Source organism: Alexandromys fortis, unplaced genomic scaffold (genome assembly GCF_014885135.2).
Source record: "Alexandromys fortis isolate MF-2015 unplaced genomic scaffold, M_Fortis_MF-2015_v1.1 scaffold_85, whole genome shotgun sequence".
Classification (NCBI taxonomy): Eukaryota; Metazoa; Chordata; class Mammalia; order Rodentia; family Cricetidae; genus Alexandromys; species Alexandromys fortis.
Genome location: NW_026067975.1, coordinates 1,393,636 through 1,420,535, shown reverse-complemented (window position 1 = coordinate 1,420,535; position 26,900 = coordinate 1,393,636). Strand labels below are relative to the sequence as shown.

The 26,900-nt window shown below is 45.8% G+C and overlaps 1 protein-coding gene across 1 annotated transcript; it reads right to left on the bottom strand.

The window, feature by feature from the left end:
• Positions 1 to 2,697: 2,697 nt before the first annotated feature.
• On the bottom strand, positions 2,698 to 22,823 carry Trim42 (tripartite motif containing 42). The gene is made up of 5 exons (XM_050157232.1): positions 22,483 to 22,823; positions 18,468 to 19,165; positions 15,615 to 16,432; positions 11,734 to 11,958; positions 2,698 to 2,784 (listed from the first exon to the last, which is right to left on the bottom strand). The coding sequence occupies exons 1-5, from the start codon at positions 22,821 to 22,823 to the stop codon at positions 2,698 to 2,700; spliced, it is 2,169 nt and encodes a 722-aa protein (XP_050013189.1).
• Positions 22,824 to 26,900: the final 4,077 nt, after the last annotated feature.

Genomic DNA, 26,900 nt, shown 5'->3' with positions numbered 1-26,900 from the left:
CTAATGGCAGTTTTTGAGCTGTTGATTCTTGGCCCCGAAGCGATCTATGTACACCATCTGGTGACACTGGGGCTGTACACACACAGGTGGTGATTTTTTTCCTTTGCCAGACAACATTCCAGGGTCTTCTAAAGGGGGCAAAAGTGTCTGTAAGAGAAGGAAAGAGGTTCTTTTTGCTTGCTAGCTTTTTTTTTTTGTATGGCATCAGGACAGATGGCAATGGAGGGTGAGGATGTGGCTTCTGTTGTCAGCTTTCTATTGTCCCTCTGTTCCTAGCATCAACCCCTGTGGAAGCCCCGACTACATACCTGTACTACCTGGGTGGGAACACATCCTCAGAGCTGAGTCTGAGTTCAGAGCCCCTGATAACCTCTTCATGCATCTCCCAACCCATGGAGTTGTCAATGGAGACTGTCAATGTTTTCCCAATGCCCCCCTTCTGTATTCTGTCCTTCAGTGCCCATTTGTCCACTTTCCCAGATCCAGTTCTGTTTTATGATAACTGGGGTGGCAGTAGGGGTGCGGGTGCTGCTGTCATGGCCCAGTTGGTGGTGAACACCCCACTACTTCTGCTGGATTCTTGGGGTTGTCTCTCAGGCGTTTATGTCACACTTTAATTGCCTAAAGTGCAACCTTCCAGAATTTTCCTTTATTCCTGCTGGATGTGCCAATCCACCAGGGCTTACCTCACCCCTGCCCTCTTGTGTATCCCACTGGTCCGGAGGATTGCTGTTCCACCTGGAATCCCTGCACAGACCTGCACAGCTGCAGAGAACCTTCCTGTCTTCTCTCAGCCCCCACAGTCCATTTCCCTAACAAAACGTGAGCAGGACAGAATGGCACCTTGTTCTATGATTCTTGTGGTTTCAGAGGCACTCATGCCCTGATGTTCTTAGCCCTGCAGAGGTTCCTTTCCCGCCCTGTTCTTCCCTTGGTTCCCGCACTGTAGTCTCCCTGCCGTGCCCATTTTCCTAACATGCCAAGCCCCTTGTTGCTTCTAGGCTTTGACAGTTGCTGCCTTTTTGTGTAGAACACGTTTCTCCTCTACTCATACCTGGCTGGCTCCTTCTAACTCTTGAGGAAGTAGCTTCATGTTTTTTAAGGAGACACCGTGTCCAGAGTTTATACTTCCCAGGCCCTGCCTCTTTCTTTTCTAGGGCTTCCAGTCATTTCTAATCAACTGTGTGTTAGCACCTTTATTCACTTGGTCTATCCCACCCATTAAATGAGGAGATCTGCAGGGTGAGCGTTGGATCTGTTCCATTCAGTGCCAGGTTCCCAAAGTTCCTGAGGGAGAGGATGGACTTGGAATGGGCACTTAAGGAAGAAACAAGATCACTGACGACTGCTCCACCACACTGAGAGATGTTTTCAGGGGCACTCTGCTACCCATCCCTTCCCGAGCCACAACCCTTTCTCTAAAGAAAGACTGTCAGTGATGGTGAAATGTGTAACTATGTGGAGAAGATGGCTCAACATGGCAGTATGCATACATACACACATACACACATACATACATACATACATACCCATGTGAATGTGTATTTAAGTATCTCTTGATTATCTTTAGAATACCAACACAGTACTAAAACACATGAAATGTCTGTGCCTCAAGCATGATCCTCAGAGGAGATTTCCATGTGGATTATAGCCTCAAGGACCAAAGAATGGACAAGAGTGTTGGTGTTCAGAAACTCAGCTCGCATTTGGAAGACTCAGCTCCTGGTTTGGTGGCTTCTCAGAGACCCCAGCTTCTTTAGCACCCACAGGCAAGCTCATGTGGTCTCTCTAGAGGCAGCGTCTGGACGTCTGGATTCTTCGTTTCCACTCAGTTCTTGTTGGCTCCACGAGTAGGTGTGACCATTCTAATGTGATATTCATAGTTAATTTTTTAAAGTTTAATTTCACTTCAGTGTATCAGTGGTGGAATCCCTGCTGGCATGCCATTTAATTCGCTCCCCGTGCTAATGATGATTCGGAAGCTTTTCAAAGAAATGATTATATGATAATACCCAATTTGATGGTGGAGTCGAGCCATCATCTACAGGGCTGGGGCCATAACAAAGCTCCCTGGGGCATCCATCCCTGTAATGTGTCCCAGGAATCTGACTGTATCTGTTGTGCTCTGGGATACAGAGGAGCAAGAAGAGGAAGGCGTAACCCTTTTCCTGGGCCAGAGGCAGACTGCAGACCCTGGGCAAAGGCTGTGGGAGGACACAGGCTTAGTAATTCAGAAGAAAACTCACGGTGCTGGCTGCTGCATGTTGAGATAGATTACACGTTGAGGAAAATCATTTCCCCCAATCACTGACTAGCTCAGACACCCAAAGCTAGTTAGGCCAGCACTAGAATGAACACCCAGGGGTCCCCACTTCTAGACAGAATACTCTCTACCACCTAGGTACCTGTATTTGTTACATACACAGCACAGCAGAATTCTGAACCCAGGACTGGACCTGAGCTAGAGAGACCTACAGGCTTGCTGCTTTGTGTCTTGGTTTCATCATAATGAGCCAACCACAGAAGGTTATGATGTCAGACATTTACTTTTATTGGCTTTTAGGAGACTCCTTTTGGAAAACCCAGAGGTACTGGAGACACTCATCTACAACCTCCTTGAAGAACGTGGTGAGAAAAACACGTGCGGATACATAAAGCTACGTCTCTGAGCAGTGCAGTTCTGAGCGGTGTTCAAGGCTAGAAGCGCTTCTGCAGGGCAGACTGGATATTCTTCAGCAGGCCCCACTTAGCTCGGTTCTTCCCACGCCCATCTGGTGTTACCACCTGCAACAGGAAGCAAAGAGTACGTGGGACCAGCCACAGAGGGACACCGGCTCCTAAAGCACAGGCCCACGCCATGCACCCTGACAACCGTGGGCAGCTTGAACGGCCAGTTCCCCTTAGAGATGAGAGACCCAGCCTCAGGGCACCACAGAGCTTTCCCAGTGCCCACAGCTAATGTGTGCTGGCGTCGCTGTTCTACAGATTAAGTTTTACTTCTTTAACGGCAGTTCATGTAACCGGATGAGGGCAGGCATGATAAACTAGCCCCCAGATGGGCTTTCTCATAGAACCCCACTCCAGCCTCTGGAACTTTCTGTTTCTTTCCCATCTCTCACCAGTTCTAAGTTTCGGCTGAGGCGTTCGGGTTGCTTTACTAAACTTGGAGTGACCGGCTTTGCAGAAATGACAGCCTTTTTGTTTGTTGGGAATCTCTGTAGTCTCAACTTTGCCTGAGGTCAAGAGCACATTCTTAGAGATGTGCACGAAAGATGAAGAGACCACAATTTGCAAGGTGTTCAGTTTCTCCCCCCTTTATACAAATGGGAATGCTTTGGTAGGTGAACGGTCCATCAGGACCAGCCACAAAGAGACATTCATCTACAGCCTCCTTGAAGAACGTGGTGAGAAAACACAGATACGTAAAGCTACGTCTATGAGCAGTGCAGTTCTGAGCGGTGTTCAAAGGCTAGGCACGCTTGTGCAGGGCAGAGTGGAATCGGTGCTACCTAGGGAAGGCAGACTGTACTGGGCACCAGGACAGAAACCTCAGAGCTCAGCTTCACCGTGGTTGCCATAGCTTTGAAGGTGGTGGGGCCTCTTCATTTCTCTGACCTGGTAACATTACCATCCCCTAATCCACATTTACTGAGGAGGTATTTAGGGACTAAAGTTGGGATGAAAGATCCCACTGCCCATACAACACTGATGAATGAATACATGGCGGGGCGGGGGGGGGGGTTGGATTTAGTGGAGAAAAAGAGATGCTTACACAAAGCATAAAAGTTTCTATGGCAATTTTTTTAAGATTTATTTATTATGTATACAACATTCTCCCTCGATGTATGCCAGAGGAGGGCACGAGATTTCAGTACAGATGGTTGTGAGCCACCATGTGGTCGCTGGGAATTGAACTCAGGACCTCTGGAAGAGCAGCCAGTGCTCTTAACCTCTGAGCCATCTCTCCAGCCCCTCTATGGCAATTTTTAAATCTTTTATATTTATATTGAGAAAAAAACAGAGGTGATACATAGATATAACCCTGATAACAATAAAACAAAAATACACGATACATACAGAGCTACTGGGGAGAGTGGAAGAAGCCTAATGGTCCTGTGAGTTATCGGGTTTGGAACTTCATTGAAAAGTAGATCTTTTAAAGTGTTGTCTTAAACTATGATAGGGATCTTCGAAGACAAAGACTGGATGATGTAATGAACAGAGGGGGTTGAAGAGTGTTTATGAACAAGAGAATCAGACAGAACAGAGGCCAGAAGAAGCAGGAAGACAGACTTGAAATGCTACTGAAATTGAAATTACAGTTTGTGTCTCCTTGTCTCAAAAGCCCGACTCAACACTCTCCAAGAGAATCACGCTGGAGCTGTGTGGTGGGGCTGTTCTGGAAAAGGAGAGGAGAGTGAAGGCTTCCCCAGCTCCTGGAAGCTCGATTGGAAAACTGATTCTAGAAACACATAAAAACAGTGTGGGCAAACAGTGACGCAGCCAGTTCACTCATGACCATAGATGCAATCATATAAAACCAAACATAAGGTAATTGAAATAGCTGTTAGAATGGCACAGTCAAACAATACATGGTGATAACCAAGGACTTAGTTCACGAAGCAAAGTAGAATCCAGCATCAGAAGAGATAACCATAATGCTGGGAGATGCTTAGGATAGAGCTTGGGCTTAGCATGGGCCAGGTCCTTGGGTTTAGTTCCTTGCACCATAACCAAACCAAACCAAAAATATATCATAATTTACTTCATTAATAATGACCTAAAGGAGAAAAATCATGCAATTATGTCCAATTGTGCGAATAAATCTTCTATGCACAATAATCTTCTATGCACAAACTTGCAGAAACCTGGAAGTCAGAGGGCCTTTCCTTAACTTAAATGCTATAAACTTAAAAACTTAATAAAAACCATTAAGACAAGGGAGAAAGTTTAGCATCAGCAAATGACAAGTGTATCCGCTACCACTCCTGTCATTTTATGTATGACTCAAGGCTCTCGCTAAAGCGATTAGGAAAGAAAAAGAAATATAAACTCCAAGACTGTGAGGGAAGAGATAAAATCACCATTACTTATAAATAATGAGATTATATGCCTGGAAAAACAAGTCGAATCAGATAATAGAGTCCATAACGATTTGCTAGGATTCAGATTTATCTACAGAGAACAGTAGTTCGACTGAGCCAGCCATCTATTAGGAATATACTAAGACAAAGAACAAACATTCAGAATATCAGTCTGTGCACTATTCACTTTTTTATCTTTCTAGATATATTTAAGGGGTACAATGTCTGTTGATATACATACGCATGGTGAAACACTCCAATAAGTAAATCAGTACATCTGTCATTTCCCATAACCACTGGCTTACGATGTGATTCTGCATCTAAAATCATAACAAATTTAGCACACATGACACGGTGTCCTGCTGCTCATTAGCTCATGAAACTACATTGTCTACCCAGGAACATAGGGTTGAAGACCCCAGAAAACTTCGCAAATGTTTGCATAAATGTTCAGACATACGGCAAACATATCAACTGCCTTCCAATTAATTGCTCACTGGTTTTCTAATCAAATTCTGCCGATTTAAAAAAGAATTTTAAAAAATAAACAGTGAGTTCCTTCAAAGTTTGTATAAATAAAGCAGCCTCCAAGGTTAACTAATTTAGGTTTTTAAAAATAAACAAAAGTAATGGGGACACCTGGCACTTTCTCATAGCAGCACAGAGCTGACGTTAAGAGCAGTCAAAGCAGAGAGGTACCGGCCCAAGTGGAGGCTCTCTTTCTCTTTGAACATCTTCACTCCAGTTTGAGACAAAAGCCTCAAGGCTTCCGTTCTTCAGTTCCGAGCCCCATAACTCACATCACTCTTAGCTGCTTTCACTGCTCTGTGACTCCGTGTGCAGCTTACAGTTTTCATTTCACCTTTAACGGGGTACATGTGTATATTGTCTCCATTTTTGCCCAGCAATGGCTTGTCTGTCAACATATATACAGTATTATCTTTACCTTACATGTGTTTCTGCCTTTTTTTTTTTTGGTCAAAGCAGAAAGCATAATGCTGAGATATACTAGAGGATTCAGAAATGAACCCTACATATACGGGTAGTGAATATAAGATCACAGCAGCACCTTGACCCTACTCTATGGAGTTAAGGCAATAACATCAGTAAATGTGGAGAGCAGCTACTGCTGTTCTTGGCATTACATTCAAAGGTGGACTCTGTATGCAAAGATCTTGAAAAGCGAAACTACAAATTTAGTAAAAGAATATGTAGGAGGTTATCTTTGCACTCTAAGTCAAGGCAAGAACATTTTAAACAGCACCCCAAAAGGTCAAACCAAAGGGAAAAAGCTGTGGCTTCAATATATCAAAGTTCAAGACTTCTGCTGCTGCTTCGTGGAGTACAATCTGAGCAAAGGTGGTAGACAATTATCAGAGGAGTGGGAATATTAGCAGTGTCTAAAAGCATCATCTGGACTATATGGCATCCCATGATTCACCAGTGGAGGGGTGTGTGCAGTAGAGAAGTGGGCAGAGGGCGGCGTGCTTACAGAAGGAACCCTGGAAGGGAAAAGGCATTGGAAATGAAGTGTAGAAAATGACGTCAGATGGCATAGCTATCAGGGAGGAAAACAGAAGAGATCTTGATAGATGCAGGTGAAACGCAGGGTACAAGAACACTCTTTTCTTATGGAAATAACCATGGGTGTGACCAAATGAAGAATAACCCCTATTTCATGACCCAGAAATTTCAGTCATAGTACATATCTTATATGAGATGAATTGTATCCCTCTGATTTCACATATCGTTATCCTAATCTCCAGCACCTCAGATACGATTCTGTTGGAACAAGGCCTTTAAAGAGGTGATGAAGTTAACATGAGCTCATTAGCCCAGCTGCTATTCTTACAGGGGGAATTGAATGTAGACCTTAGGGATGCATGGGCAAAGATCACTCAGGAGCACAGTGGGGAAAGACTTCCAGTTGTCTATGGATCCCTGAGCTGTAGCAACTTGTTACTGTAGCTCTCCCTGACCTATACAAAAATCAGAGAGATTTTATACCTCCATCCCACCCACAAGCTGTCACATGCTGCCTGTCATGGCATGATTGGAGGGAACAATCAGTACAGATGGTTGAGCTATATAATATCAATCAAACCTGGTGTACACAAAGTTCAAAAACAAACCAGACTCGGCCTGAGATGGAGTTATACTTGTTCTTAAGGGTCAAGCTTCTCTGGCTGCAGGGCGGGTAGGGAAGGCCCAGGAGATTGACTTACAGGTACATTTCAGGTGTTTTGGAAAACAGTAAGCAATAGGACACAGAGAAATGCAAAGTGTGTCCGTTCTTCAGGGCCTGGAGCCACTGAGCGTGAGCCTGAGTAGGCATCTAGGGAGGAGGTGTCAGTCCTGCAGGTGATACAGTGTCAGCCACATGGGCTCTCCTTCAACCTCAACCTTTAAGAAGATGTAAGACAGCCTGTGGAGGGGAATGGTCAGGGCTTTGTGGCAGACAGGCTGCTCTGTTCTGTGTCCAAGTCCCAGCTGCCTCACGGGCTCAGGAGGGGGCCCTGCAGAGAGCCAGGGTGACCAAAAATGGCTTCTTGAGCATATAGATCTGAGGGACTGACTGATGGAGAAGGAATTTGAGACTGACTGCCTGGGGACATGGGTGTCTGCATTCCCTGAAGGGCTCTAAAGACCCAGGAAAGCATCAGTTAGGGAGCATTGCCAAGCTCGAGACTTTACCTTGAAATCTGATGTAATTTAGTAATCCAATTTATAGATTAGAGTGGCAGATCAATGGATCCTCACATAGAACTTTGTCTGAACCCTTATTTCACAGCTAAGGGGACCTTAGGATAATTCAGTGAGCTGTTAGGGGATGGGAGATTTCCCCATCATCATGGGCTCAGTGTTATAATGGCTCCTCAGGAGGAGGGGCAGGTAGAGGCAGGAAGGAGTCCGAGGGAGGTCTAGTGGTGGGAGAAGGACCTGGTTGGAAGTTGATGTCTTGAAGAAGGAGAAAAGGTGCATGAGTTAAGAAATGTGAGTAGCCAGGAAAAGACAAGGAGTGGGTTCTTCCTTGGAAATCCCTCCACAGGAGAATCCAGACATTGAAGGCTTTGACTTAGCCGATGAGAACCATTTTGGACTTCCGAGCTGCAGGAATGTGATGAGTTGTGCTGCTTAACTGCTAATTTGTCATAGTCCAAAGGAAGCCCACACACAGATGTGCAGTTAGGCTGATCCAGATTTAAGGCGTGTGGAGAGACAGTGGGAAGAGGAAGAGGTGATAGTTAGGAATGGGAAGTGGTCAGTGGGTAGACCCACGGGAGGATCAGGAGGAGAAATGGAGGCCAACAGACACAGGAACTGCACAAAACACACTTCTCTGTCCTTCAAAATAGACCATTAAGCTCTTTGATGTTAGAGGCTTCGAGGTGGAAATCATGAGCAATAAGGAACCAGGAAAACCAACACAGTGTCCATTGTCATGGAGTTTGGCCAACTGGTGATGCTGGGATTGGATTCAGCAACATGAGCCCTTATCCAAGGCTCTTTTCAATATACAGCTGTCCCAGTAACAACAATGGGTCTATCATATAAACAGCTCTCAGGCTTTGATAGCCCCCTCCTCAGCCAAGTGTTCCATCTCCAGGACTGGGCTCACTCCTAGACTTATTTATGGTTGATTATGGTCCGGGAAGCTCTGGCTCCTGGCTAGGGCCCTGGCTGTGAATACACACAGACCTAGGTTCAACTCAGCCCCACCTCCTTTTTCTCCTCCAGCTGAGCTTCCTCCTTGATGTAAAATCCGAGTATCTGGGACCATCAGTGATAAAGGAGCAACAGTGTCTGACATAGATTTGACCTTCAGATGGGGCCTTTAAAGTGTTACATAACTAATTTTCTTCTTTCACGTTCTGTACTATGTGCCAAAGAAAAATTCTTAAAGAAATAAAATCAACAAGTCTTAGGCTATGCAAATCAAATATAAAAGGTTCTATTTCTCATCTTTTATAAAGGTCCATATGATGGAAGCATGGCAGTTTGGATAAGAAATGATTATGCTACCTCCTTGCAGCATTCAAATGAAACCTTTCAGAAATACGCATAGCACCAGTGCCAAAGGAAAAAATTTCGATTTTATAGGAAAGAGCTAAAGTCATTACTTTTATGAAGCTTTATAAATGTCATTCAAACACACCATCTTATTTTCATTTGCTGTTGAAGCCTTTACTTATGCAAATCAGGACAAGTGTTAAGGAAGCCAGTGTTTCCTCTGGAATGCTAATAGAACCACAAAGAAGGGCGGAAGAATTACTTCTGAAGGAAAAATCTATACCGTAGCTCCTTGAGTTGGATAACAATGAAGCGTCCAGAAAACCTCATTAATTAGGGTTCTGCTCATTTAGATATTGTATGAAAAAGCTAAGAGACAGGAACGCATTGCCCTCTCTTTCATCGAGGGCAAATTAATCGCATAAAGACAATTTTAAGGAGATGCTATTTCTTGACTGGCTGTATAAAACATTCCGTTTTCCGGCATCTTATGATGCTTCACGATTATTAATTTTATTTATCAATTTATTTCTTCACTCCTTAATTTAGACATTCACTCGTATATCCATTTGTTTGGTTACATTTTTACTCATGTATTCGTTCAATAACCGTTAAAAAAGCCACTGTAGATAAACTGCTTTGGTAAGCACCGTAGCAGGAAGAAAGATGAATTAGGCAAGAATTTTGTTTGCAAGGAGGTCACAGTGTGAGAGAGATGAAGAGACCCCAGAGGGTAAGATGGCAGACGACTGACGGTCCTCCATTTCTCTCTCCGTCCCCAATCCTCACTCCTAGAGATGACAGATGATTCATTAAAAAAAAATTAATAACTACTGAGTGCCCTTCATGGGCAAGACATTTTCGACGGATGCTAAAAGGCTGAGAAGGCAGATGGAATGAAATTAAAGGAAAAATTCACAGTCAAGAGTATAGAGTTCGGTTTGTAGTAATGGGTGTGAGGCTTTGGGGCTCTGGAGTGAGAGGGTCTCCATGGCGACGGACCAACAGGCAGCAAGGCTGGCTGAGGAACAGCTGAAGAGCCGCCAAGCAGGCATTCTTATCACACTTCCTGAGCGTGTATCTGACCTCTGTGGGAAGGGGAGCGAGGCATGACCGCAGGAGGTGTTGGGGATAGTCCCACTCTGCAGACCGCATACATCTGCCCTGCCCTTATTTTCCGTTCTTCACCATTTTTAGAGACAACGACCAATCGGATTCTTTCCCTCAAACATCTGCCCAAGTAGCTAAAGTGTGATTAACCAGACCGTTGGGTACTGAGCCATTGGATCACTCAGAGCAGGGACTGAGACCATCCACAACTACATGAAAGCTGGAGGTAAGGGAGAAGAAACTGAGGGGTGACCAATAACGAGGCAGATTCAGAGAGAAGCAGACAAGAGAAGAGAATGGAGGGGAGAGGAGGGAAGGAGAATGAAGGGGAGGAGAAGGGAAGATGGAAGAAGAGAGTAAGAAAGAAGCAGAGGTGAGAGGAGGGGAGGAGAGAGGAAAGGAAGGGAGGAAAGGGTGGGGAGGAGAGGAAAGGGAAAGTGAGGGGAGGGAAAAGGAGGAGAGGATGAAAACTTCCTAGTTTGTGTGGGCATCAAATCAGATGTATCTTAGCAGTCTCTTGAGGCTGTAAGTCTTCTTCTAAACCCTAACTGAATAGACGCATCCTTTTTACGTTTTAAAGAGCCTCTAAGACTTATTCAGATTCCAAAGAGCATCTCCACAGTTACATAGTAAGAGAGCTCTTGGCAGTCCTGATATTCTTTATATCAATCCAATGACATTCATGAGTGTGTGTCACTTGGGACCTTGAAGAAGAATCAGCTCTCCAATACAAAGAAGGATAGTTTGTTTCCTTGCTTTATGGAGCCCACCTGAATTGTTTAGTGTCTGTTTTTTAACTCTCAGATGAACCAGAAATAATTTTAGTATAAATATGTCTTAAATATTACATGGGGCGTCCTTGTACCACAAGTTTTATTTGCTGTCTGCGAGAAATTCTGATTTAACTGGCTGTCCTGCCTCTTTGCTAAATTTCACACCTCGTCTTTGTAGGGTGTTTGTTTTTTCAGACAGTAATTATTCTTCTCATACAACCATGTCGTGTTTACTAGCCCCTGACTGTGGTGGGAATAAGCATTAAGCTTGGTTTTAACTCTGAATTTCTGTATTCCAACATAAAGCCCAGAACAAGGGGTTTTGGGCTCAGTAGAACCTACCATCCTCAGACCTGCAGGCTGCTTCCTCAGTCTGCGTGGGTTGTTGGAGACCAGCAGCCCTGCCTCTGGCTGAGACTTAAGTAGTTTTCTGGGCTAGAAGGCAGAATTCTCTGTTGTCTCTGGTGATCTTCAAGCCAATTCTGAACTCTATGAAGGCATTCCCATTGGAAGGGCTAGAGAGATGGCTCTGCTAGTAGAGACTCTTGACAATAAGCCAGACAACTTCAGTTTGATCCCTAGAACCCACGTGAGAGAAGTTGAGACTGACTCTTGCAAGTTGTCCTCCTCTGACATCCATGCGCACACGTGACATGCATGTGTGTGCATGTGTACATGCATGGACCCCTCCAATAATTTTTAAGAATCAAGAAGCCCAAATAATAAAAAAATTAAGAAATGAATGTAGACAGTACCTTGCAGATGTCACTCCACTGCCCGGGACCGTTGTCGTTGATGGCTCTAACCTTGAACAAATACTCTGTGTTGGGGGTGAGGTTGTGCAGCTCCAGGCTCTGCTGCATGATGTCCCGGATTTGTCCACAGAGCTCTGTTCGGACATTGTTAGGAGGGGTGGTAACGAGCTCATAGAATTCCATTTCAAAGGAGTCCACATCTTCTGTTGGGCATGTCCAGTAAACCTAGGAGAAATGGGTGTGTGAACACGGCACAGATACACACCATTCTGCTGTCCTTCCTGTAAAGGTCTGTGCTGTTGGCTGTGGGCTGTGCGTAATCTGACCCCACCTTGTATTGCTGCTGAGGGCTTTAGTTAGATCATGGGTAAGGGTCTTGGGAAGCTCTAGGGGTGGCCTGGTGTGTGGCTCTTCAGGGTTCTGTTACAGTCAGTCGGCATGGAGGCAATGCCGTGGATGTGGTTTACCAGATGCCTTTCGTGCATCAGCGCTCACATCAGACACTTCCATCTCCAAATCCGGTAATCCTCAGGAACCTCTGGAAGGCAGATTTCATCCTCCCACTTTATAGGCACAGAAAGGATACATTTGGCAAATTGCAGCGAGTCACAGACCATGAGAGAGTGGCACACTTGTCCCCTTTATAGTGTGCTGGGATGCAAAATATTTCCTTCTCTACTCACGAGGAAATACCCAACAATGGAGACAGAATGTTTGTACTCAAATCAGAAGACATCAGCTCCTGAGAAGAGATTTAGTAACAAGTCTTAATCAGCCAATAAGATTTGGCATAGAATAAGTTTGTGATAATAGTGTTTTCACATTTATTTAGTGTGTGTGTGTGTGTGTGTGTGTGTATGTGCACTCACACCATACCAGATACCATGGAGTATATGTGGAGAGTACGGGATAGTTTGCTGGACTCTGTTTTCTCCTTCCACCTCCTGAGTCCTTGAGACAGGACTCAGGTTGTAAGGTCTGGTTGTAAGTGCTGCCATTTTGCTAGCCCTAAACTTAAAAAAAAAAAGTATATTAAAATCACATTTCAACCTGGTTGCAATGGTTTACACCTTTAATCTCAGCACTTGGAAGGCAGAGGCAGGTGGATCTCTGAGTTTGAGGCCAACCTGGTCTACAGAGCAAGTTCCAAGACAGCCAGGGATACACAGAGAAAACTAAAAACTTTGTCTCAGAAAAAAAAAGCAGATTTCTAATACTTTTATTATATTTTTGGCTACAGTTAAATGTCATAGGTATAACTAACATATAATTTTATGAGTACTAACTAAGTAAATTAATCCAGCAAGTAAAATTAACTTATTTTCTTTGTGTATTCCAACAAAGACATTTATGATAATGTTCTTTGGAAATGCAGAAAAGTATAAGGGAAAAAGATAAACATCCTCCTAATCCTCAGGTTGGTTCATTCCAGTGTCTATCCTGTTAGGAGACGCCAACACATTAATGCAATGGGATTGCAGGGCTTTGACTTGTTCTCTTAATTACACTTCACATATTTTATACCGTCAAAAGTCTGGTAAGGCGCTATCTTTCAGACCTCCCATAGAGGCCAGCAGGAAGGCTCAGGGAGTAAAGCGGTTGCTCCTAAGCCTGTCAACCTGAACTTTGATTCCCAGGATTCCATCAGTGGAAGGCAAGAACTGACTCACGTTGTCCTCTGACCTCCACACGTATGCTCTTGCGCACTCGCGCGCGCGCGCGCGCACACACACACACACACACTCTTATACACACTCACGTGCAGACTCTCCCTTTCTCTCTTACACACATACACACAAATAAAATGAATACATGTAATGAAACTTAAAAAAAGAAATCAAACTGTTCCAGAAATAACTGCCTCCTTCTATATAGCTGAGTAGTCAGGTTTTTTTTTTTTTTTCTAGTTTTATCTCAAATAAATGCTACAATGAATATTTTGGGGCATAAATCCTCATCTGATTTTTTTCGTAATTTCTTAGGAAGGGAGTGGGAATTTGGATTATTTCTAGAAACCAAATTGAATTAAAAGATCTCTAGGATTTTGCAATGCATACTAATAACTTTTAAGACCAACTTGAACACTTTGCATGCAGAACCCTGAAGATTTGGGGATGATGTCAACATAGACTTAGTCATTTTCATTGCAGAGCACAATGAATCCTGGGAAAGGCCCATTTCATAACCCTAGAACAGGGATCTTCGTTATTTATTATTATTATTACTATACATTAAATCACTGTCTGGTCATAGGGGAGGTGGCAGTGACTTGCTTGGTTGGCTTGATAGGTCTGCCCCTTCAAGCTTATCCAGGGTAAGTTTAGGCAGCACAGGTACCTTCTCCAAGTTGAAGAATGGAGCAGAACCCACCAGGCCTTTGCTTCATAGCAGGAGCTGTGGACTCACTGAGCTGAAACACACTGTCCCCAGAGTTCACTGATGTCACCTGTACTCTGGGCCCTGCTGGTTCAGGCATATCTTGCGTGAAGCACAGGGAGGAACACTGTGCTGTATTTGAGGGTCTCTTCGAAGGGCTCTCTTCTACCTCGTACAGCTCTTGTATTAGTTTTAGCCTCTGAAGCAAAGATTAAAATGTCTCGCAGAACAGGAAGATAAAACTTGGCTCTGCATGGTCCTCATTTTCTTGTGTTTAGATTCTACCACTGACGTACAGTCTGCAGACACCATAGGCTGTGAGAGACAGACTCTGAGGCCCTGAAACTGGATGACACAGAGTCTACCTTCTAACAAGTATTCGGGAAATGTTAGTGTTTGGAAACCACAAGTCTAGACATCAAGATGCCTGTTATCTTTGGGAGAGGGTCAGAAGATGAGTTCTGCCGTATGGAAACAGGCTACAGACTAACATGGGAGGTACGTCCCTGTAGGAACCGTGAAAGAGCCAAGAAACTCTCTAATTCAGTATTTAGTTGCCCAGCAACCCTTTGCCTCTTTGAATTTGAATAAGGTACTCCATAGCAAATCAGGGAAAGACCATTTGCCCATGTTTGTTAGGTCAAGAAGGCCAATGGCAAGTCTTGTCTTAGATGATGACAGGTACAGAGATCTGAGAGATGCCCTACTTTCCACATCACCCCTAAAAACAGATGGATATCAGCAGGGAACTGGAATTTTCCTGGGGATTGTCATTCCAATCTTTTTTTTAACCATGAGGAGTCTGAATTTCAGGGAGGTAGCAGTTGGGAGGAGCATCCAGCTGGCAGCCAGGGGAGACTGCCCTTCTAACCCATTCCTGGACTGCTTTCCACTTTCAGGGGCTCCCAAGCCATCTTGAAACTTGATTTGGTTCCAACTTGATTCTCTTACTTTTTGCTTCTTCTTTCTTTTCTTAATTAATTAATTAAAGTTTTTATTTACTTATGGTATGGTGGGTATGAATGTGTGTATGTGAATGTGTGCTCACTTGACTCTCGTTTGTATGAAGATCACACTAGAAGTTGATACCGTCTTCTTTTTCTCTATCATATCATTATTCTACTTATTTATTTATTTATTTATTTATTTATTTATTTATTTATTTATATTTATTTATTTCTTAGACAATGTCACTGAACTTGGAACCCCACTATTTCCACTAGCCTAGCTGATGAGAAAGACCCTGGGATCCCCTCTGCCTCCGCCCCTGCCTCTTAGCACGTTTCTCTTTCAGTCGAGCAGGGCTGGGGGTTTACATGCACCTATCACTGTGATTTCATTGCAGTGGATGGACTAAGAAACATTCAGAACCCTACCGTATTTGGCTAGGCTGACCCGAGTCTAGAGGAGCAGATTTGAGCGACCACATTCTAAAGGCCAAAGAGGTATGGGCAACTTTTTCTGACCCCCCCCGCCCCGTGCCCCACACCATCCCTTTATCTTACCTTGGCAGCTCTTGGATACACCAGAGTCTGGTAGATGACAATTGGGCCTGGGGGCTTCACAGAGGCGTCATTGAATGAGTACCAGTTGTGGAAGCTACTGCTGTTCTGTGGGGGCTGGGTCTCCCCCGTGGCACTCCAGTAGGTATAGAGGCCGTCAGTCGGGTTGGCAGGCGCAGCAGACTGGGCCCTCCCAAAGGCCTCTATTCCCATCTTGTTCTTGTCATTGGCAGCACTGAAGGACAGCAAGGAGGAGCTTCGCTGGTATATCTGGTTGCCGAAGCTGTGGGTGCTGAATGTGACCTTCCTGGTAATCATCATTTCTGAGTGCATAGGATACTGGGAGGGGAGAGAGTCCCCCGAGGAGCAAGTCTTCTTGGGTCCCGTGGGAAAGAGCTCGTGGATGGCACTGGAGAGTTCAGCGAAATCCAAGGGAATGTAGTGTAGGGAGTGCAGCCGCAGCTGAGGGTTGGGCCTGAAGGTGTTCTGGATGCCCTCCTCGATCTGGTCCACCAGGATCTTAGCCGACTGCAGGAAGGCCACCTGTCCCGTTTCCTTCAGCGCTTCCTTGGAGTAGGCGATGAGGCCGTCCATCTCGTTCACCTTCATGGTGGTGATGTACACGTACTTCTCGATCTCCTTCTGCCTGGACACCTCCAGGTTCTCTATCTGCTCCATGATGGTCTTCTCTTTCTCTTGCAGGATGGCTCGCAGTTTTAGGAACCCGTTTCTGATCTCCTTCCGCTTCGCCTCCTTGTCGGCTTTAAAGCTGCTCTTTAAAATGTTGAATTCCATCAGGTCGTTATCAATTTCGTATCGGACTGAAAAACAATCAAGGTGGCTACTGTGAAAATTCTCATCTTCCCAGAGGTCAAAGCCATTTCAAACTGGAGCAAATTTCTGCGGGTTCAAAGGAAACGAATGGGGAGAGGGGAAGGGAAGACACTTGGAGGTGGACTGACACAGGCTAGGACCTCTGTCCTTCCTCCCCATGCCCCAGGTACAACTTTCCCCTGGCATACGTTTCTCTTGTAGCAGAGAAAGAAAGACATTTCTGAATGCTGCCTTACAATGACTGGTCTGGAGATCTTCAGCACTGACAGTGGGCTCCTCCTCATGGATATGGACTGTAGATGGCCCTGGGGCCCCACCCCAGCTACCCAGCATTCTATGTGTAGAGTGTCTTGTCACTGTTTAGCACTGGTGCTGGAGACTGGGTGGGGATGTGACTCACTGACTGCCTTGTGTGGACCACTTTAGCACAGTTGTCTTATCTGTGGAGGGGATTTTAGCATCTGCACTGTATGATCATTGAGACCGGACATGGAATATTCCAAAGGTATCCTGGCTAGTTTTATGTCAGCTTAATACAACCTGGGGTCATCTGGGAAGAAGGAATCTTAATAAAGAACATAACTCCACAGGATTGACTTGTAGGCAAGCCTGAAGGCATTTTCTTGATTGATGATTGAAAACTGATGTAGGAGGGTTCTAACTCACTGTGGGTGGTGCCTTCTGGGTAGGTGGTCCTGGATGGTATAAAATCAGAGGCTGAGCAAGCCATGGAAGAGCAAGCCATGAATAGCATTCCTCCATGGCTTCCATTTCAGTATATGCTTTTAAGTTCCTGCCTTAAGTTCTTGCCACGATTTCCTTCAATGATAGATTATGACGAGGAAGTGTGAAATAAAGCAAATCCTTTCCTCTGAGTTGTTTTTGGTCATGGTGTGTTAGCACAGCAATAGAAAACACAATTAAGAAAAGGCTTGACAGTGGTGGCGCACACCTTTAATCCCAGCACTTGGGAGGCGGAGGCAGATGGATCTCTGTGAGTTCGAGGCCAGCCTGGTCTACAAAGTGAGTTCTAGGTCAGTCAGAGCTGTTACACAGAGAAACCCTGTCTTGAAAAACAAAAGCAAGCAAACAAACAGAAAGGCAAAGGCTTATATGGCCCTCTTTAGAAGGAGCCATTTCCCTAAATGGATTTCTAGGGCTAACTGGGGACGAAGACGTGTCTGACCTGGTGGAGACACATTCAGAAATTATGAACACTTTACTGAAGTTTATGAAATATCATTGTACTTGGTTCTAGTATAAAAACCAGGGTCAGTTCCTCTATAGAAATTGTATTCTGTAGCCAGTATGAATAACTGTGAACATGCAGGCAGAAGGAAAACAGGCTGGGCAGAGTATTACTGGCTGTTTTGGAGTTTTTTTTCCTGATACTATGTATTCATTAGCAGCTCGCTGAATTCGTTGCCTGTAACTTTGACAGAAAGTTCACGGTAGACACCTTCAACTAAGATGACTCTCAGGATTGGATTAGATTAATTATTCCTCCTGGAAACCAGGAGGCAGGAGATGAAAAATAACCTCCATGTTCAGTAACAAACAGAACTTCAGACTTGACTGGAGAAAACTCCTCATTTTTCCCCTTTGGGAAATGAGGCCAAAGTTCAGGAAGATTGTGACAAAGATTGAAAGAGTTTTATGAGCTTATTATTCTCCAGAGTGGTGCCCCCAGCACCCCAGCCCACACTCCAGCAGAGAGGCTAAGAGCATGTTTCACAAGTCTGACTCTGATCACAGCAACCCAGTGAGGGAACTGCCATTATCCTTCCCATTTTATAGATGAAAAAACTGAGTCACAAAGACACAGTGACTTAGTGACACTAGTGGCTGGTGGTAGCTGTCATGGACGCAATGACAGTGACTTGCTGGCTATGTCAGAGTCTCCCAGTGTCTGGATTTTTCCACAACGTGGAGTAAGGCTCCTTAACAGGTGCTCCACACCAACTTCCAGCCTTTTCCACAGTGGGGAGTTACCCTGAAGGGGAGTGGAAAAACGACTAGGACCTGCTTTGAACTTGGCGATGGCGCTGAAGAGGGCGGCAGACCTCTCCGAGCAGGCATCTATGAGGCTGACCGTGTCATGGCCATTGTGAAAAGCGATCTTGCAGAAGGTACAGAGCAGCTGGTTGTCGCTGCGGCAGTACTCGGTGATGCGGCTGGACGGGTGATGGATGCAAATCTTTTCGTCCTGGTCCTCGGCGCTGGTGTCCACGAAGACGTGGTCCTGCATCGCCACGTCCGAGTGGAAGGCCTTGAGGCAGTCGTTGCACAGATTGAGGCGGCAGGTGACACAGCGCTTGTAGGCAATGCGACGGCTGCGGCACACCTGGCAGAGGATGGGCCCCGAGGACCGGTCGAAGCGCCACTTGAGGTAGCCGTGCTGCTGCATGTAGCGTTTGGTGAGGCGCCCGCGCAGATAGTTTTCTGGAAGGTGCATCTGGTGGCTGTAGGGCATGCAGTGTGAGCGGTTGCACATGGGGCAGATGAGGATGAAGAAGTTCTCCGTGACCTCGGCGTGCTTTTGCAGCTGCCGCAGGCACTTTTCGCACAGGCTGTGGTTGCACGGCAGCATGAAGGAATGCAGGCGCAGCCGGTTGCACATGGGGCAGGTGAGATGGCTCACCAAGTGGCTGCTGGCGGGCATGGACTTGGGCTCCTCCAGCTGGGTGTCGCTGCTCCCTATGTGGAGGGCGGTCTTGGAGCTGAAAGGTAAAGCAAACACAGGTGTCAGGCACACTCTCAAGAACTCCAGAAGGATCTACGAAAAGGCTCCTGCTTGCTGCCTGGCTCCTTGGCTTGCCTCCACTCTCTTAGTAAATAAACTCAGTAAGGCATTTGGTACCTGCCCCTGGTACCCATGCCATAGCGTTTTTAAAGATGATTAAAACCAAATTAAATGCCTATTTGGACTGAATACAGTCTCTGGATCCAGCCCGAGTCCCGCAGTGACCCCCTGCTAATTTTAATTTTGAGGGAAAGAAAAGCAGCAGAGTGGTAGCCGTGTGGTGTGGTCAGCTGGGCCTGGAGGTTCCACTGCATGCTAGCAACACCACAGAGCATCAGCAGGGGACAGGACCACAGTAACTTTGATGGACCCGGGCGGAACTAATACCACTGCGCGATGCTGGAACTCAGACCAGAACATTCTCCAAACCACAAAAATGGCCTCCCACCCTCCTGTGCAGGGGAATGTGAGTGATGACGCCTGCTCTTTCTCTTTCCAAACGCAGATTCGGGCTCCGTATGTCCTAGCTGCCTTCTAGACAAGAATAAGAGACCCAACAGATTGGCTGTATTCTCACTCATATGAACCCCCGTCCTGTCATGGCCTGTGATGCCTTCTTACCCAGGTATCTTACACTGGCGTGGAGTGGGACATTCCCGCTTGATACAATGAATCAATAAATCTAATCTTGCCCAATTACAAGGGTGCTTTTGGTGGCTGTGCCTGGAAGGCGGTTGACATGACCATTACTGTTGTATGTGGGCTGGGACATAGAGAGGTAGTAAAGAACCTTTCTCAGACAGCAAGGGACAATCTGAGCTGCGCTAAAACCCCTGAGAGCTGACTTTCAGAGCATCAGCAACACACAAGGGTCTGCCTCCGGGAAACGAACACAGGATGGGGCAAGGAACTTTTAGAGATGCCTGTTTAGAGAACTTCTTAATCTCTTTTGTGCTCAGTTTTCTGAACTGTAAATCAAAGATTACAGCCCTTCCTTGGGAGTTTGTAAAGTACATAAGATAGTGTGAAAATGGTCCCTGTCAGCACTCTCCCCTGCGATTCAGCTGCTAATGTCCACAGTAAAGGAGGGGACCACGATGGGAGGAACTCATAGTTAAGCCCGTGAACACCCAGGCGCATCTGCTGTAGTGAGTTACGGGTCTCTATTTGTCTAATATCTGAGGTCGGCTTCATGTATTCAGTTGCACGAACCACAAATGCTGGAACTGAGCTTGTGGAATTCAAGTGCTCGCTCTGAGCAGCTGCAGTCAGCGTAAAAGCAGCCCAGGGAAAGAAGTGACCTGGCTGTGGGAACAGAGATGCAGACCAATGCGCAGTTTGTGACTATTCCTGTCATTTCCCTGTTCACAGCAAGGTGCTGGTCTTGGTGCTGGGCTGCGTTCCCTTCTGCCCTAGCCTTCCTGGTTTCCCTTTGTCCCCATCTCCTCTTTCTTGGCCTCAGAGCAGTGGCCGTCAAAGGTGTTTCCCAGGCATATTGCCCTAGGGTGACCCTGAATTACAGAGTGCACCTGCATGTCCTTAGGCATCCAGACAGCCGGGCATCCCTGAGGACTTGGATGCTGAGATCCAGGCTTGCAGCCTCACTGTTTTCAGCCTTGTTTCCTTTTTGTTGCCCAGGCTCCTGCTTGGTCTCAGAGTGGTCACCTGGGGTCATAAGTCAATTGTACATGCAGTATCTGGATGGGCTTCCTTTGATAAAAAGATAAGACTCAGAATCATTCTTTAATAAATGGAGACAACGTAAGAGGTGTGTGTGTGTGAGAGCGAGAGAGAGAGAGAGGAGATACTGCGTGAAGAGAGAGGGAGCAAGACTAAGAGAGAGCTGTTCATGGCCCAGGGAACTGGAGTAGTTGTGAGACAGGGAGTGAGGAGGAGAATAAAGCCAAGAAAGCTAAGACAGACCAGAGTGGGCGAAAAATGAGGATGCTGTGCAGGACTGGGAGGAAGAGAGTCTGGAGACCAGGAGGACAGAGGGGGAAGGCACGTATCAATGCATCTGAGCTGACTCCTAGCATTGTATAGCATCCCTGCCTACCCTCAAACAGACTGAGGCTCAAAATATAGGCTCCTGGGCCCCGTGGTTCTGTGCCAAAGCTGATCCTAAGCCAGCAGCTTTGCCGTCCTGCTGACATGCTCTGCCGCTGCTCCTCTGCACAGTTCAGCCCCCTCCTAAGTGCTGCGCTGTTCTCACATCTGCATTCTAAGCCTCCAGGTCCCATCCTCAGTGCCACCAGATTCGTCCCATTAGAGTCACCTGGTGGGGATAGAGCTCTCACAATTTTGAAGTCCAACTTGTATCCCAAGATCAGTGAAAAATAGAATGTCAGTGGGTGGAGACCAAACGTGAGTGTTTTTAAAGATGCCAAGGGGATTTCAACGCACTTCTGCGTTTGGGAGCCACGGATGGATGTCCAAGGTGTCTGTTTAAAGCAGCGATTTCAGCCCCCCTCCCTGCTACCTTACAAGACTGAGCTGTGGTCGTCCCTCCTCTGTGGAATCCTCCCTTGCTCCCGAGTCCCCTGACATGTGACATTAAAAGAGCGGCGTGCCAGATGTGGGGATTGCTACCTTACCGAGGGTTTGAAAACCCGAGTGTCGTGACTTCGGATGGGAAAGAAGGGGTCACCGGCCCCGATTAGGGTTACCTCTGTAGGTTATGAAGGTCAAAGTGGCTCCTTAGAAATTCTTACTCTTCAGGTAAATGTTGCAGTTCATAGGGAGCTGAAGAACAGTTTGTATTTTTTTTTTTAATCCTATAACAGGCTACAGACCACATACCGTATCATGGTCTCCATTTTATAATATGGCATTTTAAAAAGTAGGACCATTGATCTAGCTCTGGGTTCAAGTCACGATTCTACCTCTCCCTAGCTGTGTGGTTCTGAGCAGTTTAGAATCTCCCAGCTAAATGTGCTCCTCGGTCCAGTGGGCACAGGGTGAGGGAGAGGAATGGTCACATAAACAGTGGCTGGCAAAGTTGCTTACCAGTAAATATCAGCTATCACTCGAATGCAGGACGAAGAGTGCTTGGAGATCAAAGGATGTAGCATACAGTCACATAGATGATGTGGTCTATACTACCAGGGGATGTTTAGTGTGCACTTAACTGCTGCAAAATCACCATTGATTTTTTTTTCCTAGGTAGAGTGCACTCCAGGAAGCCCTGGTCTGTTCTGGGGTCCCTACAGCTGGCATGAGTTCCCCAGATTTTTTTCTTTCTTGATTTTTTTTTTTTTTGCCAACATAACCACATGATGGACAGGCAGCACTTACGAGATGCGGATGCTCCGAAGGCAGCCCCTCTTGAACGTGACGGTGGCATTCCGGCAGCAGCGGCTCTCGTAGTAGTAGCATTTCATATTGGTGCTGGTCGTGCAGCAGTACTTACAGTTGGGGTCGTTGGCCCAGGAGCAGCAGCACCAGTGGCAATTGGGGTTCTCCGCGCAGGTGCAGTGGCAGAACTGGCAGTTCCGCTCATCCTTGTAGGGACAGGGGAAGCAGGTGCAGTTCCGCTCTGAGGTGAAGATGAACTTGCAGCACAGACAGGAGAAGAGCCGAGGACAGCATCTCTGCCAGGTGCAGCACGGAGAGCACACACACATAGCGGTCTCCATGGCTCTCAGATCCTTGGTGCTAGGCCTCTAGGGTTTTGACAACTTTCTCTACCAGACTCCTGGAGGTCACTTCTCCCCCAGAGGGATCCTTGCCCCCCCTCTAGGGAGGCTGGCGGTGCGGGAGTTGCGGCAGGAAGCTGGCTAGCTTGCGAGGCCTTTGCAGGTGGTGTCCCTCCTAGGAGGCTTCTGAGCTGGCTTTACCTATTTCAGTCTGTGGGCATCTGCTTATGTCATAATCCCTGACTCCCACCAGGCTTCAACATGCTAGGTAAGAGGAAGGCATCCAGGGCCAGTATCTGGCATGGGAATGCATGCTGGGTGTTTGCCATGCAACCAGCTCCATGGGAATGGTGGCACCCTGACCCTCCTGGAGACCCTTAGCTGTCACCTGTCACCTTCCGAGTTCTCACAGACTTTTCAGGTGTGATCTTTTTCCTCGGTTGGTACTTTTCCTGATATTTGGGTAAGCTGACTTCAGGGATTGTTTTTATTGACTGAAGGGCTGGTTAGAAATACAGATGGACATGTTTTCCTCTTCCATCAACAGAACTCTTAGACAAGCAAAGCACAGTATTTACACATAGTGGCTGTGTCACGGCCACTGTTTGGAGAAGGGACAGAGACACGGGTTCTCTCCGGCCGTCCCTTCTTTCAGTGGCCTGTGTTCTTGAGGCTTTATGCCTAAGTCACTCACAGATTTAGGACTGCAGGCTTCGTTTCTTCTCATCTGTACCCATGCCCCACCCCGCCCCACCCCGCCCCTCCAGCCCCGCCCCGTCCCGCCTCGTCCCGCCCCACCCTGTCCTGCCCCACTTCACCCTGTCCCACCCCACCCTATCCCACCCCACCATATCCGCTTACCAAGAGGCACATAATCATTAGCTGCTCTGCCAGCATGCACTCAGGAGCCCCAGAAACAGGGCTATATATCGGGGAGAATTTTGCTTTTCTCTTTGTGCAGCTTACAAAGATGAAAGGAGCAGAGGTTTCGTGGCCACACCATCCTAGAACAGGAACACCGTCTCATTATATTTCCAGAGAATAGCAGAAGTGAGAGCTGAATTTGGCTGCAGGAGTTTTAGTGAATAATTTATTATCTCTTCCCATGATAATCACTTTTGTAATCGGAAGGAACATTCGCCGGAGTGCTAACTGGGCCAGCCTCACATGGAGTTTAGATATCTACAACTGAAAATCCTGAATCCTAGGGGGTGCACTTTATTTTTTGATAGCTATTACTAAATTATTACTCCAAAGCAAACTCCAGTTTGCACCAACACCAGGAACAGGTGCACGACACCTCTGAGTTTGCCCAAATTTAGTTTTATCAATAAGTTGCCCTACTCTGGGGGCACAGAGATCTGAGTTCCTTTCACAGGCCATTTCAACTTTGGTCTCTATAACACATCCTTCTTTTCTTTCTTCAAAAGCATTGAGATGTAATTCACTTACCATTAAAGTGAACAAGTCAATGCCTTTTGGTATATTTATTAAACTGAGAAAATATTACCATTATCAAATCCCAAAACATGTCTGTCATCCCCAAAAGACACCCGTTAGAAGTCATTTCCTCCTCTATTCCCCAAGCCCTCACTGAACCATCTTTCTGGTTTATGCATTCACCTATTCTACAAATGGAATAACATGGAGTCTTTTTTTGTGTCTTGTTTCTTGACTTGGCACATTTCCAGGGTTCATGTTGAACCACATATGAGATTTTATTGTGTGTGCGTGTGTGTGTTCATTCATGTGTATATACACATGCAGGTTTGTAGAGGTGTGCTTGCCTACACGTGCATATTATGGAGGTTAGAGCATGCTCGTAGCCATAGCCAGATAAGTTAGTTTTTGCAGAGACTCATAGCGGGTCAAAATGCTGAGAATATGTGAGTCTGAGTAGATAGCCGTAGAGGGCTCAGCCACATCTACTTCCCTTAACTCAAAGCTCCGGAACATTGAAGAAAGTGGACATAAAGAATGTAGAGCTGGATGATGGATAAAAGAGGCGGAATTCTGTCTTCCAGCATGAGGAGGGCATTGCACACAAGAATGAACAAGAGCTGAGATTATCTGCACAGATCAAACCACTAAAATTCCTGGCATTGTATGGGGTAGAACTGGCTCTGAGGTCCTCCTATCCCTAGCTGAAGAGCTTGGCAGTTGTTGGCTGCCTAGGGATAGAGGATCACATTGGGGGTACGGCATATGCCCATGTCCTAGTGGATGTTCACACCCCTATATGTGGATGGACAACACAAATTGTACTTAATTGGTTATTAATTTAAAACACTAAGAGGACATGCAGATGAGAGGGAGATCTCTTGGGGAGTCCTGGTGGCAGTTGGAGGGAGGTAGTGGGGGGTGGATATGATCCAAATCCATTCTATACATTATGAAGCTTTTAAAGACTAGTAAACGATTAGAGAACCTCATGTGATCTGACCAATTATAGAGACGAGCAAGGAAGGGAGCTCCCTAATTCTTTTAATGTGGCCAAAATGAATTCACTCAACCTAAACTGACAAAAATTGCAGTCGAGAAAAGGCAAACTAAAGCTCATCTAATTTGAGGCAGCACAAATGGAAGTCTTTGGTAACGTATTCAGCAGATTGCAATAACACATTTAAAAAATCGTGCAACTTACCTTTCGTCATCTGTCCTACTAGGATTCTTCTCACAATCATTTGAGTCACCTGCATGTGTGCAGAAGAGGCAATTGGCATAATACGAGTGTTTATGTTAAAAAACACCAAACACTATGGGGTTTACATACAGTTACTTTTTAAAACAAGATAAAGTCCTGCTGGGTGGCCCAGACTAACACAGAACTCAGGACAGTTCTCTTGCCTCAGCTTCCCAGTAAGTGGTGGTATTGCAAATGTGCACCACCTTACCTGACTTACAGTTGACTTCTTCATGTAATGAAGTTTAAATATCTCAACCTCAAAGCCAGCACAATGTTAGAAAACACAGAGATTCACTGCTGGCTCTGCTCCAGATCTCTAGAACTTATTCCTTCTATTGTATTTTTTTTTTACTTTTATGATATTTACAAAAAGATTTATTAATTTTATGTGTGAGGGAGTTTTTCTGCATGTATGTACGTGCACAATATATGTGCCTGTGGTCTGCAGATGGTGTCATATCCCTTGGAACAGGAATTACAGATGGTTGTGAACCACCGTGTGGGTGCTGGGAATTGAACCCAGGTCAGTTGTAAGAACAAGGATCTTAAACACTGAGCCATCTCCCAAGCCTTTTTCTCCTTCTCCCTCTTCCGCTACACTTTTAATTCACGATCCACCCCCCATTTATCTTCTCTCCTACCACTCTATCTTCTAGCAACCATGTTCAATATTCAGACTAATTTTATATTATTCATAAATGAGGGAGACTATGAAATATTGGTTGTTCTGTGTCTAGGCTATTGTACTTGACACAATATTCTCCTGTTCCATTAATTATGCTGCAGATGATAGAATACAAATAGAATACAATTCTTTTTTTTTTCAAGACAGGGTTTCTCTGTGTAGCTTTGGAACCTGTCCTGGCACTGGCTCTGGGTTGACTGGGTTTCTGTCCTGCCTGGTTCCCACAGTTGTTAAGTCCCAAAGAAATCACACAGAGGTCTACATCAATCATAAACTGATTGGCCCATTAGCTCAGGCTTTTTATTAGCTCTTATAACTTATATTAGCCCATTATTCTTATTTGTGTTAGCCACATGGCTCAGTACCTTTTTCAGCAGCGTAGTGGTGTAGTCATATCTTTATTCTTCTGTGCCTGGACAGAGGGAGCTTCCATCTTCCCAGAATTCTCCTGTTCTCATTGACCCACCTCTACTTTCTTTTTTTTTTAATTTATTAAAGATTTCTGTCTCTTCCCCACCTCCGCCTCCCCTTTCCCTCCCCCTCCCCCAATCAAGTCCCCCTCCCTCGTCAGCCCAAAGAGCAATCAGGGTTCTCTGCCCTGTGGGAAGTCCAAGGACCACCCTCCTCCATCCAGGTCTAGTAAGGTGAGCATCCAAACTGCCTAGGCTCCCACAAAGCCAATACGTGCAGTAGGATCAAAAACCCA

Bases quoted from the DNA above. Each gene is read 5' to 3' on its own strand.
- Trim42 (XM_050157232.1), bottom strand. From the start codon at position 22,823: ATGGAGACCGCTATGTGTGTGTGCTCTCCGTGCTGCACCTGGCAGAGA. The intron at 19,166-22,482 runs GTAAGTGCTGCC...TTTACCTTTCAG, and splicing joins CTTCGGAGCATCCGCATCTC to CTCCAAGACCGCCCTCCACA. The intron at 11,959-15,614 runs GTAAGATAAAGG...CATTTCTCCTAG, and splicing joins TGTATCCAAGAGCTGCCAAG to GTTTACTGGACATGCCCAAC.